This window comes from Lepisma saccharinum, chromosome 7 (assembly GCF_977018435.1).
Source record: "Lepisma saccharinum chromosome 7, izLepSacc3.1, whole genome shotgun sequence".
Taxonomy (NCBI): Eukaryota; Metazoa; Arthropoda; class Insecta; order Zygentoma; family Lepismatidae; genus Lepisma; species Lepisma saccharinum.
The window spans coordinates 49,205,762-49,220,752 of record NC_139235.1 but is presented as its reverse complement, the minus strand read 5'-3'; the positions used below and the strand labels follow the sequence as shown (position 1 = coordinate 49,220,752).

The window sequence follows — 14,991 nt, the reverse complement described above, 5'->3', positions numbered from 1 at the left end:
AACACACAGGCACATGCCGAATTACAGTGTTCACAGAGTATTATGTAAACAAGAAAGTAATGCAAAAAGAATATTAAATCAAGTGAGAAATATGACATTTCAATCTACAACATACTTATAAACATGACTGATTTCATATATTGCTTGAATTAATAGAGTTTATGTAATATTTGTATATAAGTTATATACATGTAAATAGTAGTAGTGTAATAGAGATATTGAATAATAATTACGTATAAGAAACAATGACAGTGAAATTGAAACTGGATTTTATATTAAATAAGGTTAAACAAAAATATAGATAATGTCTAATTTAGGGTGAGATTATGAACATAACAATTTTCATTGTGTCCTGTTGGAAGTGGTTGGTAAAAAACCGAAGTTTTTTTCTGCAGCTTTTTTGCTTGTGATTTTTTTGGCCTTTTTTTCACAAAAGTGTGTGAAATCAATGAAAATACAGGAGTTGGCAATATTTTTTCTGTTCCATGGTTTGCGTTTATCTCCCTACTGTAAAATAGACACTCATTTCTAAATATAAAATACAATTTACAATATGAAATATGTAATTTTTATAAACCTGTTTTTTTTTCTTATCTTCATATATCAGTAGGCTTATTAAATACATTTAGGTAACACTTTACTATACCAGAGACGGATTTCTTCAAATTTACAGGAGAAAGTACTTATGCAAATCATTTTCTGTAGTGTTGTTAATGTTCGGGAATGTAGTTGTGATCCATTTTAATGCGAATGCATGTGGTTTTCTACGAAAATCTATTTCCGACGTGCTATTGCTGCTGCTGCCATTTGCTTTCTGCATGAGAGCACAATACGCTCTCCTATTGTCTGTATATGCTAAATTGAACGAAATGACTGCTAATGGAACCTAACCTAGTAGGCATACCTCGTCCCCGTGATGGTTCGTGCGGCTATCGTGAATTTTTGGGCTAACGTCAATGGTTTTTGGGGCTACCCGTGGATGGTTTGTGGGAAATAAGGAACAACAGTAAGTACTCATTAATGTAAGAAATATACATTATTTTCGTTAGAAATTCATTATTTCACCTAAAGAAATGTTCCGCAATGCAGAATAGTACATTAGCAATGTAAAAAATTGCGAAATAAATCATTGATAGGTGTCTCTGGTATAGTAAAGTAGTACCTACATTTATGTGGTATAAACATATTCACACAAATAGAGTAGTTTGGTATGTGTTTTTAACAGAACCTAGTATTATATGATATGATTTTCAATGTTGGATCATTTCATGTCAAATCATCAAGAATTTTGTGATAATGACACCCACCATCCCCAATTTTGAAGAACTTTTGATGATGGTTACAAAAATTGCAATTTTTTTTAGAACAGTCAAGGGGTTCAGAAGTTACGTGCTTTTTAAAATCTCTGTGTATGCCACTTCCGGCTCCACTTTGAATGGCATGCATTAGGTTAACCTAACTATAAATTATCATAACTTCCCTCAGGTTTGACACAGAACCTTCAAGTTTATTTTTGTTCAGAATAGTGCAAGCTTTAATTTAAATAAGTTTCAGAGGAGTGTATCAATAAACATGTATTTTTATGTATAGTTTCATGTATTTATTTTAGAAAAATGTATGACTAACTTCAAGAGCGAATTTCATGCAATGCCTCCCCTTCAATTTCCCCCCAATTTTATATGTAGGCAGCTCACAGCGTGTACTAATGTCTGATGGAAAAATTGGAATGGACAGTTCAGAGATAGGGTGATAATGGTCCCAACATTGCAAATTGTTAAGAAAGTTTCCTCGGTTTTTACGTTTTCCCGCATTTTAAGTTTTATCAGCTTGTTCCCGTGAATATTGTAAAATCAAGGTTCCACTGTATCTGAGTTAGTTTCAACTATCTTCATTTTTTAAAAAAAATATAATCATCACTATCAGCATTCCCCAGTTTAGCAAACTTGTCTTCGAGAACATTCTTTTTATGCATTTTATCTCAATATGCAAGTTCTGTTTTTGGCTACGGGGATACGTAATATGAAGTAAGAATTAATAATACACATTTGTGCTGACTGAAGTTTTTCCAAATGGAGCTTTTATGCCACATACCACAGAAAATCTCCTTGTGAGGGGTGGTTGGAACAGTTAGACTTGTACTACAATATCACGTAACAGGTGTGGCCATGATGTAGAAATAGTATTCAAGCCATAAATTTCTTATTAATCACAGAAGGTGAAATCACAACAACCCACGGTACCAGTTAAGTTTGCACTATTTGCTTACAGGTTATTTCCAGTGTTCGGTAGGTTACTTTTCACAAGTAACAGAGTAATTTAAAAAATAACGTAGTTACAGTTACTTGTACTTTGAACGTAACTGTGAGTTACTTTGCACTGTAAAAGTAACATTACTAGTTTGATCTAGTCAAAACAGCTGTAACTAATTTATTTCGTCCTTTTTAACATTGCTACTTACTTATTCTGCATTGCGGAACATTCTATAAGGTGTAATTATGAATTTCTCACGGAAATAATTTCAATTTTTCATGTTAAGAGTAATTATTGTTGTTCGTTTTCTTCGCTTGCATGACACACAATGTGGCGCGAGCATTCTGGATCATCGCACGTCGTGCTTGTATTTTGTGGATTTGGAGTGGTTATGCAGTGTTTCCAACCTTCGAAACCCAAAAATACCTACTAATAACTAAACTTTGTGGTCGTAAAGCTATTCACGGAAAGCCCCCGCGAACCATTCACGGTAAGGTTAGGTTAGGCAAACATAGTTAAAATTTGGGGTCTTACCAGAAAAACGCCCCAAAAACCATTCACGCATAGCCCCAGAAACCATTCACGGTTAGTTAAGGTTCAGTTAGGTTAAGCAAACATCGTTAAAATTTGGGGTCGTATTTGGTTTTTCATCTTGCAAAACAACAGCATGGTTGGAAACACTGACAGGGGGTTACGTCATGAAACGCACGGAACATCCGCTTCATATACAGGATGTGCATGGAAGCAACAGCAATTGCAATATTTTTATACATAAAAACATGAATTTCCACTAAAAAAGATGAAACTATGACAGAAAATACATTCAGGAACATCAATAATGCTACAGAAAGTGATTCGCATAAGTAGTTTCTTCTGTAAAAATGAAGAAATCTGTTTTGACTAGTTCAAATTGTTACCAAAGTAACTTACAGTTGATGATCATTGATTTTTGTAAAATGTACACAGAGTCAATGATCATGAAGACTTGCATTTGTTACTTATGTTTCTAGTACATAAAATGTCTTCGGACCTCATGTTAAATCTGCCGTAGTAAATGGTCTATCACTTTGTAGCCTTGTATCTAGTGTTGTTTTGTTTCGAACACAGAATTGATTCTGCATGAACGTATCTGGCAACAGTGTATTACTGCTGATAAGCGAGTTCATTTAATTTCGTATTGTTAGTTGACACAGGAAAGGTGACTTTCTGCTGTAGTGTGTGCGATAAATTGCTGTTGTCATGTGGTGCACTTTGTGTTGGATATTTTCCTACTGTATTTGTCTTGGATACTTGACTACTGTACAGGTGTATTTGTGATATGCCAGTAGTAGTGTGGAAAAAGCCATCATTATTGCATGGCGAAGTGCAAACGTCCTGATAAAGATATGTAAACAAACAGGTCATGCAAAGTCAACCACAATGAAGGTACTGGCAGCCACCAGAGGACTGCCTCCGACTGTCAATCCAAAGCACAAATTTGGTGGTGGGAGGTGATAAATGAGGCAGCTAAAGAAGTTATACCAAAAGAAAGAAAAATCCCCTAAAATGAATGGTGGGATGAAGATTGCAGAAGGATTATTCAAGAAAGAGAGGAATACAAGTAAAGACCAGGGCCAGCCAAGAAATATATAATATAAAAAAGAAAGAAGCTAATAAAATGTGAAGAGAGGAGAAGAAGAAGAAATGGTTGACTGATAAAATAAGACAAATAGAAATGAATTATAAGAAAAATGAGACAAGAAAATTTTTCAAAGAGATACAATCCTTTAAACAACAGCAAACAGTATCGCCAATGATGTGTAAAGATACAGAAGGTAACATCATCTCAGAAAAAGCACTAGTCCTAAATAAATGGAAGGAATACTTTAGAAAGATTCTTAATAATAATAATAATAATAATGTAACAACAAGTATGCAGGCACCAATAGAACAGAATGACAATAATCAACAAGAACTACATCCTTCATCGTGGAATGAAATAACCCACATAATACAAAATCTAAAAACAAATAAAGCTGCAGGATCAGATAGCATCCCTCCAGAATTAATTAAAAATGGAGGGTGAACATTGAAACAGAAGTTGCACAAGCTGATATTAAGTGTATGGAATGACGAAAAGTTACAAACTCAATGGAATTAAGGTATAGTGTGCCCAATTTTCAAAAAGGGAGATAAATTAAATTGTGATAATTACAGGCCAATTACACTCCTAAACATTGCATATAAAATACTGGCTATAATACTAAATAAAAGGCTATTGCAAAGCACTGAATACAAATTTGACGAATATCAAATGGGATTCCGAGCCAACAGATCAACCATAGATAATATATTCATAATAAGACAGATTTTTGAAAAAAGCTATGAATTTAATATTGGACTGTATAATTTATTTATAGATTTTACCCATGCATTTGACTCAGTGCACAGGAACAAAGTAATAGAAGCTTTAAAATCATATGAAGTACCATCTAAACTAATTAGACTAATTATGTTAACCTTAACCAACAATAAAGGAAGAGTCAAAATTAACAGGGAATTGAGTGAAGAATTCGAAGTAGAATGTGGAGTCAAGCAAGGTGATCCCTTATCTGAGACTCTGTTTGGTATAGTGATATACTCTGTATTGAAACAGATGGAATTGAGAGGAAACATATCAACAAGATTAAAACAATGTATTGCATATGCCGATGACATCCTTATAACAGCAAGGACAAAAAAGACAACTAAAAAGTGAAGCTTTGAAAATGGGTCTCGTAACTAATATGCAGAAAACTAAATATCTCAGATGTGTAAAAGGTAAAAACAGATTACAAGACCTAATTATAAATGAAGAAAGGATAGAAGAAGTGAGATCTTTCAAATATCTTGGATCAGTTGTAAATGGCGACAACACAATTGAAGAGGAAATTAGAGAGAATTATTCTAGGTAATAAAGCATATTTTGCCAACTTAGCTCTATTTAAGATTAAACTAATATCTAAATCTGTGAAACTGACAGTTATATTTCATGATTTTTTTTAACATTACTTACTTACTTACTCCTTGGCTGCTACAGCCCCTAAAGGGCCTTGGCCTATCTCACAATGATAGCCCATTCTCTTCTGTCTTCTGCTCGACGTCTCCACCGTCTTACTCCCATCCTCCTAAGGTCCCCCTCAACGTCCTCCAACCATCTTTTCCTTGGCCTTCTTCTTAATCTTCTCCCTCCTGGTGTCCCTTTATAGACCTTTTTAACCGCTCTGTCTTCAGGCATTCTTTCCACATGTCCTAGTCACCTCAGTCTCATGCTTCTTATATCGGAAACTATATCTGGTTTTTTGTAGAGTGCTCTAATTTTTTTAACATTGATTTTTACAAATTTTTAAATATTTCTGAAATTGTCCAGCCAATCACGAGAAGAGCGATGTTATTGTGCAATATGTAATTCAGCATTTGATAATCTGACAAAATCGCTCAAAACATAGAAATACCGATCTACAATATCAATACTATTGTCGTTTGCAAAATATTTCATAAAAACTTCCTCCTCCACTCTGCTGATATTAACGAACAAGGAGAATAATAACATTGGCGTACACCAAAGAAGCCGATCCAACTACCACATGGAGGAAATCAATTGTAATCTATCTAGCTGTTGTTTATTTCTAATGACAGACTGATCGAACCAAGCGAAATCAAGAGAATAATAAATCTTAAAAGAAATTTACAGTACTCACTCAGTCCACACTGCCCTGCTTCGTACTTCAGAATTTTGCCTTCCCTTCTGCCATATCCATATATTGCTGCAGTTGCTACAGGCTTTGTAGCTAACTTCCCTCCAAAGATTCAACAACGTTAAATATTAAGTCTCTACTTTCGCTATGTACAGTTTCGCTATTCATCATGAAATCAAACACTTTGCGCTGAAACAGGAACGAGCTTTTGACAGTGCTAAACAATTTTGCAACGCAATGTAAAACAGCTGGCTGATTGATGTTCGCTCCCTCCACGCAGGTTTATAATTCGGCTACTGTGCCATAGAGACAGTTTATTTTGGCCAAGATGCACTAAGCAAAGGCAATATCAGGCATGTTTAAAACACCGGTCTCGCTTTCAGTTGCCCTCCTTACCTTCCCCCTTTTCTTCTCCTGTCATGCTCGGGACAGAATTGGAAAGACAATATACCATCGAAATTTCCCATTTTCTTAATAATGAAGAAAAAAAATCTTCAATTTGCAATGATGTATGGGTTGCGTCAACTCTGTCACACGATCTCTAATGGAGTGGGTTTGCAACATTATATTTACTAGCACAACGATCGCTGCGTTCACAGCTTTCCTACATGATGCAACTGCTGTAACTGCATCAGAGGGAACGAAACTGGCATTGTGTGAGCGCAGAGCATGGATCTGTCGACGTGCACGCTTCTCCACGACCTCTCTTGGTGAAGCGGCGTGGGAACACTTGTTCTTTCGAAGGAGATAGAGTTCAATGAATAAGTATAATAATAATGTTTTGCATTACAGATTTATTTGGTTGTGCACGTGCGAATAGGCAGCAGCCGCTACTGGTGCTATGTACATGTTGAGACGGTTCTACCGTGCTCTGTTGACACGGAGCAATATCTCAGGCATGATTTGTGTACAGGCATCCAGTATCCATTGCTCCAAGTGACTCACATCCCAAATCTTTTCGGCATACACGATTGACTTCACATTCACATGACCCCACAGGTAAAAATCGAGTGGGGCACAAATCTGGTGATCGGGGAGGCCATTCCACTGGCCCACGTCGACTAATCCATCGACCAGGGAACTGGAGGTCCAGATAGTGACCAACCTGTTGCCCATAATGAGCTGGTGCTCCATCCTGCTGAAAATATTGGGGGAAGCTGCCATCTTCCATCAAAACTGACTGTAAAATGTCTTCTTGTAACAACTGCAAATAGTCCTCTGCATTTAAATTGTCATGAATGAAGAATGGGCCTATGACGCATCCCCCAGATCCCGGCCCACACCATAACCTTTCCAGCACCAACCATATTGGTCGGATCTCTCCACAACAGGTTCTCAGAAGACCAATACCGCATGTTCCGTTTATTCACTTCGCCATTCACATAATAATTTGCTTCATCAGAATGCAGAATATGCAATGCAAAGTGCAGGTCATGTGCGACACTGTTTTCCGTTGAGGGTTCCGTTCGTTGAAATCACTAGCTACAGCGTGGGCACTTCTGCCCCCCTCCCAACAGCTTGATGATCAAAATTCATTCGGCCTTAGTCAATGGCATGGTTCAGCACCTGCAAATGATACGTAATTATCACTTTCATATGCCCATAACATCCTTATCATTAAAGTTGTCATAAATCTGACTTCACCACTGAATTCCTGGTCAAGTGCTATCCCAAAACCATACCCCACATGCCCCCTTCCTATTTAAAGAAATGAAGTTGGGTCCAAGATGGCGGACGTTGTCATGACGTGCACCAAAATGTTTCCCCCCTAGGCCTAACATATTGCTACCATGTCCAATTGCTGCAATCTACACTCCCTTTCATTTTAAAAGTCAGGGACTTTTAACTCACCCTGTATATTTAACTTCTAAATTTTCAAGGGGATAAATGTTTCCCTTGCCCCGTCAGGTTACACCTTTGCTTACCTTCACACATAGTGAACAGAACTTTTGAATATTATACCTTAAAACATTGTACTTCAGGCTTTGTTAATAAGATTAACTTTTAATATAATTTGATGCAAATGATTTTTATCACCCTGTTAGCTGTCTACATATGAAATTGAAGGGGGAGGGCATTGCATGAAATTCGCTGTTGATGTTAGTCAATTATTTTTCTAAAACAAAATACATGTTTTTTGATACACTCGTCTGAAACTTGTTTAAATGAAAGCTTACACTATTCTCAACAAAAAAAAAACTTGAAGGTTCTGCTTCAAACCTGAGGGAAGATGCGATAATTTATAACCTAATGTGTGTCATTCAAAGTGGAACCAGAAGCAACATACACCGAGATTTTAAAAAGCGCATAACTTTTGAACCCCTTGACTGATCTCAAGAAAGTTCTCATTTTTGTAACCAGCATCAAAACTATAGGTATACTGAATTTCATCAAAATCGGGGATGGTTTGTAACCTGACCTGGATGAATTGACATAGCTAATAATATAAAATAATCATAGTTCCATTATGTATATACTTGCTGTCAAATATAAAATTATATTTAAATTAGTTTGTTTGAATTTGTTATACGAACACACACATGAAGCAAAAAAGAAAATGCTGCTCTACCTTTTGAAAATCTAGTATCAAATCTCTTTACATTAAATTTTGTGTTCTGTAAAATATATTTGTATTGAGACTCTCCAGTACATCATGTTAAATGGCCACTCAACTTGGTCATGGAGCAACTAGTTATGTATTTTGGCTGATTATTGCAGTGGTTCTCAACCACAGCCCAGTACATTTATTTATTACAAGTTGATGCCGTGATCTCAACAGTTTCACTCATAAATACTCGTACATTTGTGATCTGTAAAGTTTATATGGAAATTAATATGCACCATCAATTAATATTAATATATCAACTGTGGCATAATTATAGTTCCATGTATAGACTTGCTGTCAAATATAAAATTAGATTTAGATTAGTAGTCAACCCCTGGGTGCAACGGACCTTTTCAGGCCCGGCTGTTTAAGAGCTCTGGCACTAAACTGAAGCAGAGGACTGGCCACAAATGGCAAAAGAAAAATCTATTTAAGAAATCTGGACTGGACCTACAGTTTGAAATTTCATCCAAAGGACTCTACCTCCACTGATGATTGAACCTAAGACCCCTTCTTATTACAAGGCAAGACCGTTACTTTATTCCACTCATGATTATAAAAGGAACCTTCTTTCAAAAAGCAGCAGGCCTTTTTCCAACAACAGTACTTGCAATTTGTTCTCTGTGATTTGCAGGCTAAATTAAATCTTCATGTCTGATGAAATAGCTAACAATCTTGTTAAGTATAGAGAACATTCAAACCGAAGTGGGATAGTGTCACATTGAAGTGACTAATGCACACATGCACCACACATGCACAAAGAAGACCGAGACGACATGATGCACCATTGAAGGAGCTTTCAGACAGAAGTCACAGACGACAAACGACACAGTCTCCTTCAGTATAAAGCAAGATATTCACTGTGCATGCAAAAATAACAGACCGAAGCAGCACGATGCACACCATTGAGAAAACAGTATAGTCCAAGCAACATGCAAGTGACATGTTTAGCTTGTTGAAGAATGGATTACTGAGAGTCTCCTTCCAAGTGACAAACAACACTTTCTCGGTTCGAAAGGTTACATTTACTTCTAAAGGTTGGTTTCCAAGAGTCACATGTCGCTATCGTCTCAATGCTCCGTTAAACAGAATATACACATTCATGTGTACTGCTGCATATGTGTTGTGAACAGTAAAGATTTTTAATTGTCCCGAAACATCGAATACTTTGATATTAACATTCGTTTCATATTTTATGACAACATTTAAATTAAGAAACGAGCATGTAAAAGCTTATTTGAAGTCCATTTCATTGTCAGATGTGCTCAGCAGGCCTACACTTTTTCTTGTCACTAAAATTCGAGAAACCATTTTATTATTGAATCACTTTCTTTGCTGATTATATATATATGCAGTTATTTATTAATTATAATAATAATTACAAAAATAACTGTCATTAATAAAAAAATAATAGCCAATTATTGTAAGTGTGTCTCATATATTTTATCATTAACTTTAAACTCACAAAATCCATTATAATTTTTGATTAATGCTTTTTTGTTTATAGCAGTGCAGTTGTTTATTAAAATAATTATTATAATAATTACCATCATCACAAACAAATTGTACACTGTCACTGGCATGAGCATCTCAAATGAGATGCATTCAAAGATGGTGCCTGATATACTCACGAAGTGCATTTTGACTTCTAATTACATGGCATTTATGATTTTATGAACAAAAGTAATGCAGAAAAAAAATTGGGGACATCCTAGGGAACAATGTAATTTATTTTAAAACAGTTAAAAAATCTAAAAAACAGAGGTGGTGGGCCCCCTCTACCTCGGTACACTAGGGTTAAAATTGTCTCTTAACCACTATACAATCAATATGTGTCCACTGGGATTGGCCAATATCTGTCTCTTGGCTGCTACGTCATGTAATATTTTAGCTATATGTAAAATACAACCTGTAAACTCATAACAGTAACTTCAAGTGACATAGGTTAGCTGTAATTGGTAAACAGCCAAAATTTCCTCTTTTTTGTCGGAAAAAAGCCAGCTTTTTTGCAACTCTAGTCTTTCCATACCAAATCATCCGATGGCGGTTGAAGACCAGTGTAGAAAAAGATCATTTTTAGTACATACGTTTGTACATGTTTCTAGATATCAAAACCAATGTTCAAAAAAATGTTCTGTACTTAGTTCTCCTGGGGTGGCCATTTTTCCAACATGGTGCATGGCTTTCTTTTTGCTCATGTAGCAGTTTTCAGAAACCTTAATATCTCAAGCACTATTAGAGCTAGGGACCTGGAACGAAATTCATTTTATAGTTAATGAAGTATACTTTCTATGATATTTAGATATGTTTCGCTCAAAATTGCATCATAAGTATGAAAATTATGGTGGAAATTTGGGTAAGAATTGTTATAAAATTGGATTTTTAAGCCCAATTTTATTAATGAAGGGCTTCAGTCTTAAGGCTTTTTTTTATGTGTAGACTTACCTGCAGGGTATCTGCAAATAAAATATCAGTGCTTTGAAATGCAACCCTTTTTTACAGCAAGGGCTCAAACATGGCTGTTCATGGAATTTTGACCATTTTCGGGTTTAAATATCTCAGATGGGTCCATTATTATAAGGCTTCATTATTCTAGGTATGCATGTAGCTTAGCCATACTCTGCAACATCACAAATTAGGTCACATATACTACCTCGTATTGACCGAACGAGTTGAGATTTTTACTGTGAGTCAGGTTCATGCAGGGTTTCTTTTATGCCAAATTTCAGATATTTCCACGAGGACCCATCTGAGATGTTTAACCCAAAAAACTGGCAAAATTCCTTGAACGACCATGTTTGAGCCCTTGCTGTAAAAAAGGGTTGCATTTGTAAGTAATGATATTTTATTTGCAGATACCCTGCAAGTAGGCCTACACATAAAAAGATCAAGCCATTAGACTAGAGCCCTTCATTAAAAATATCGGGCTGAAAAATCCAATTTTTTTAAGAATTGTTACCCAAATTTCCACCATAATTTTCATACGAGGGTCGTTCAAGTCAATCGGGGACTTTTTTTTTAAAACAAATAGAAGAACAAATTTCAAAGTGTGGTAACTTGATTTATTTTTCCACATAACCTCCTGCTACAGTTATACACTTATCCCAGCGTTTAACTAACGACTGGAATGCTTCGGCATAGAAAGATTTATCATTACAGCGGAACCATTGTAGGACAGCATTCTTCACTTCATCACCAGTGTTGAAATGTTTTCCTCTAAGGAATTCCTTCAGGGTTCCAAACAGGTGAAAATCACTTGGCGCTAAGTCAGGACTATAGGGGGGTGTGGTGATATCTCCCAGCTGATTTCTTGGAATGTTTGGAATGTGCGTTGAGCGGTATGCTGTCGTGCATTGTCTTGCAAAAAGAGCACACCCTTTGTGATGAAACCCGGATGTTTCTTCCATAAACTCTTATGCACATCACGCAGAACACTGCAGTAATACTCACTGTTGATAGTATAGTATTGATACTTGCAATTTCACGACAGGTTATGCGACGATTGTCCAGGATCAGCTGCTCCACGCGCTGAATGTTCCCAGGAATGACTGGCGTGGGCTGTGATCCACCACGACCGGGATCGTCAGTAATAAAGATACGGCCATCTTTGAAGCGCTTACACCATTCAAATGTCTTACTGCGACAGAGTGTCTCATCACCGCACTGAGCCTGAAGTCTTCTGTAAATTTCAGCAGGTTTTCTGTCCTCGTTCACTAAAAAACTTCATCACAACATGCTGTTCCATGTAGACGTCCACACTGTTGTCCGCCATCTTGAATAACGGTCTATGCAAAAGCGCGGGAAATAAGCGCCGCCTACCAGTAACAGCACACAGTTGCCAGTTCCTACTGCATACAAAACCTCCAGCCTAGGCGTCTATTTAAACCTGTAAAAAAAATAAGTCCCCGATTGACTTGAACGCAGTCCCCGATTGACTTGAACGCCCCTCGTACTTATAATGCAATTTTGAACAAAAACTTATTTAGATATGATAGAAAGTATACTTCATTAGCTACAAAATGAATTTTGTTCCAGGTCTCTAGCTCTAATGGTTTTTGAGATTAAACTGCCAGATGAGTAAAAACAGCCGTGCACATGTTGGAAAAATAGCCGTCCCAGGAGAGCTAAGGATAGGATTTTTTTTTAACATTGGTTTTGATGTCTAGAAACGTGTACAAAACTATGTACTAAACATGAAATTTTTCTGAAATGGTCATGTAACCTATTATTTTAAAATTGGTTGATTTGGCATGGAATGACCCAATTCCACAGAAATTACAATCAATTTATTAAGACTCATGTTAAGTTGTAAAATTACACATGTTTCATCAATAATAATTGGTCTTTACCCTCCAACAGATTGTGATAAGAAAGAATTAAAATATATAGAAAAAAATAGAAATAGAAAATGTCAGAAATTGCAGAGTAGTTAGTTCTAAGTGCATAATGAAGGACATTTAGAGTAATTTTAAATATTAAATATGGAATATCAAGTTGTGCATTAAGTAAGTGCAAATAAAGTTATCATAAGTTCTTCCATCTAAGAGGCTCTCAATATTAAATTTATCTAACAAATTATAATAATAATTCAATAATTATCCTTATATTGCAGAAAAATGGCTAAATGGGGAGAAGGTGATCCTCGCTGGATTGTGGAAGAACGGCCTGATGCTACTAATGTTAATAACTGGCATTGGTACGTATATGCATATTGAAGACTCCTTAGTTTGGAGATTGTTTTTATACATTTGGTATTCTCTGTACTGTCAAAGTAGTTTTTACTGTTGTAGAGCTGTCCCAAAGTGTGCACCATGAAACATCTTCAAGTGCACCACAAAGAGATTGGAAGGAAAATACAAGACTCATTCAATATACAGTGTGTCCGAGAAAAAATATACCAATAAAGAATTTAAATAACTCGACAATCGTTAACGACAGAAATGTCAAATAACGTTTATTTGGAAGAGAAAATCATAGATTTTTTTTTTAACCAAAGAACAAGAAAAAAGTTTCACCTTAGTAGATCTCAATGTGTGCTTCTTTGGTGGCGCGACAAACTTCAAGGCGGTACTCAACCTCCATCCAAGTGTTCTTCAACATTTGATGAGTGACGGAGCCACATGCATCGATAATTCTTTCACTGAGATCATTGAGGTCTTGCACAGGTGTTTGGTAAACCATAGTCTTCACATAACCCCAAAGGAAAAAGTCCAAAGGAGGCAAGTCTGGTGACCATGGTGGCCATTTAATGGGTCCACCCCTCCCAATCCAATTACCAGTGGAATTGTTATTAAGGAAGTTAGTAACACAACGGACATAATGTGGGGGGCCCCATTCTGCTGAAACATGTACCCATGAGGCATACGAGGTACAGCATACTGTTGCAACATTTGCAGGTAACTTGCACCTGTAACTGTAGCTTCCTCAAATAAAAAGGGCCCAATTACGGAATCTCGTGTCAAACCACCACACATTCAACTTGGGGCTGTCGCGTTCATGTTCAACAACTGCATGGGGATTCTGCTCACCCCATATTCTACAGTTATGCCTATGCACTTTTCCGGAAATGTGGAAGGTAGCCTCATCTGAAAATGTTACGCGTGTCAGGAAATCATTGCCATCATCAATGCATGATAGCACTTCACTAGCATAATCAAACCTAGCGGGTTTATCACTGCACTTTAGTTTCTGAACAAGCTGTAACTTGTAGGCTCTAAGCCTTAACCTTTTATGTACAATATCATGCACAGTAGAACGTGGAACTTGAAGTTGAGAACTAGCACGTCTCACAGATTTACACGGGCTTCTCTGGAAAGCTTCCTGAACCACAACCACTTTATCCTCGCTCACACGCTTCCGACCACTACCTTTCTTCCTCAACAAAGACCCTGTTTCCAGCAATTGTTTATGCATTTAACAATGTAATGACTTTCTGGTGCTTCCTGTCCATATTGTTACCGGAATCTTCTTTGTACCGTTACAGGAGACTTCAATTCTGCAAATCAAAAGCAGCACTCAACTTTCTGATGAACAGTAAATGGCGTCATTGTACAGACTACTCACGAACAAAGCCGCGCATGCGCTTAATTATGTTATGATTTTTTCCCATCTGGTGGTACAAAAATTCTTTCTTCCCTCTTCCAAATAAACGTTATTTGACATTTCTATCGTTAACGATTGTTGAGTTATATAAATTCTTTATTGGATGTATTTTTTCTCGGACATACTGTATAACCGGAAATATGTTGTAACAAATATTTATTACAAGCACCAAAAAAAAAACAACCTACAGTACTATGCGTGCGTAACCTCTCATGCACCGCTGATTAAACTTCGTGGTCATTCTGGAACCTCGATCCACTTAGTCCATCTTTCATTGGGCCAAACGTGTGGAAATCTGAAGGATCGGGCAGATATGGA

General features: G+C 36.6%; 1 protein-coding gene across 4 annotated transcripts in view; it reads left to right on the top strand.

Annotated features, from left to right (window-relative positions):
* LOC145989850 (activator of 90 kDa heat shock protein ATPase homolog 1) overlaps nt 1–14,991 on the top strand; it is a 104,641-nt gene that overhangs the window by 8,894 nt on the left and 80,756 nt on the right. For all 4 annotated transcript variants that reach the window (XM_083125304.1, XM_083125303.1, XM_083125305.1 and 1 more), the window contains exon 2: nt 13,184–13,267. In XM_083125304.1, the coding sequence (XP_082981430.1) occupies nt 13,188–13,267 (80 nt within the window). In that variant the 5' untranslated portion in view covers nt 13,184–13,187. The remainder of the gene's footprint in view (nt 1–13,183; nt 13,268–14,991) is intronic.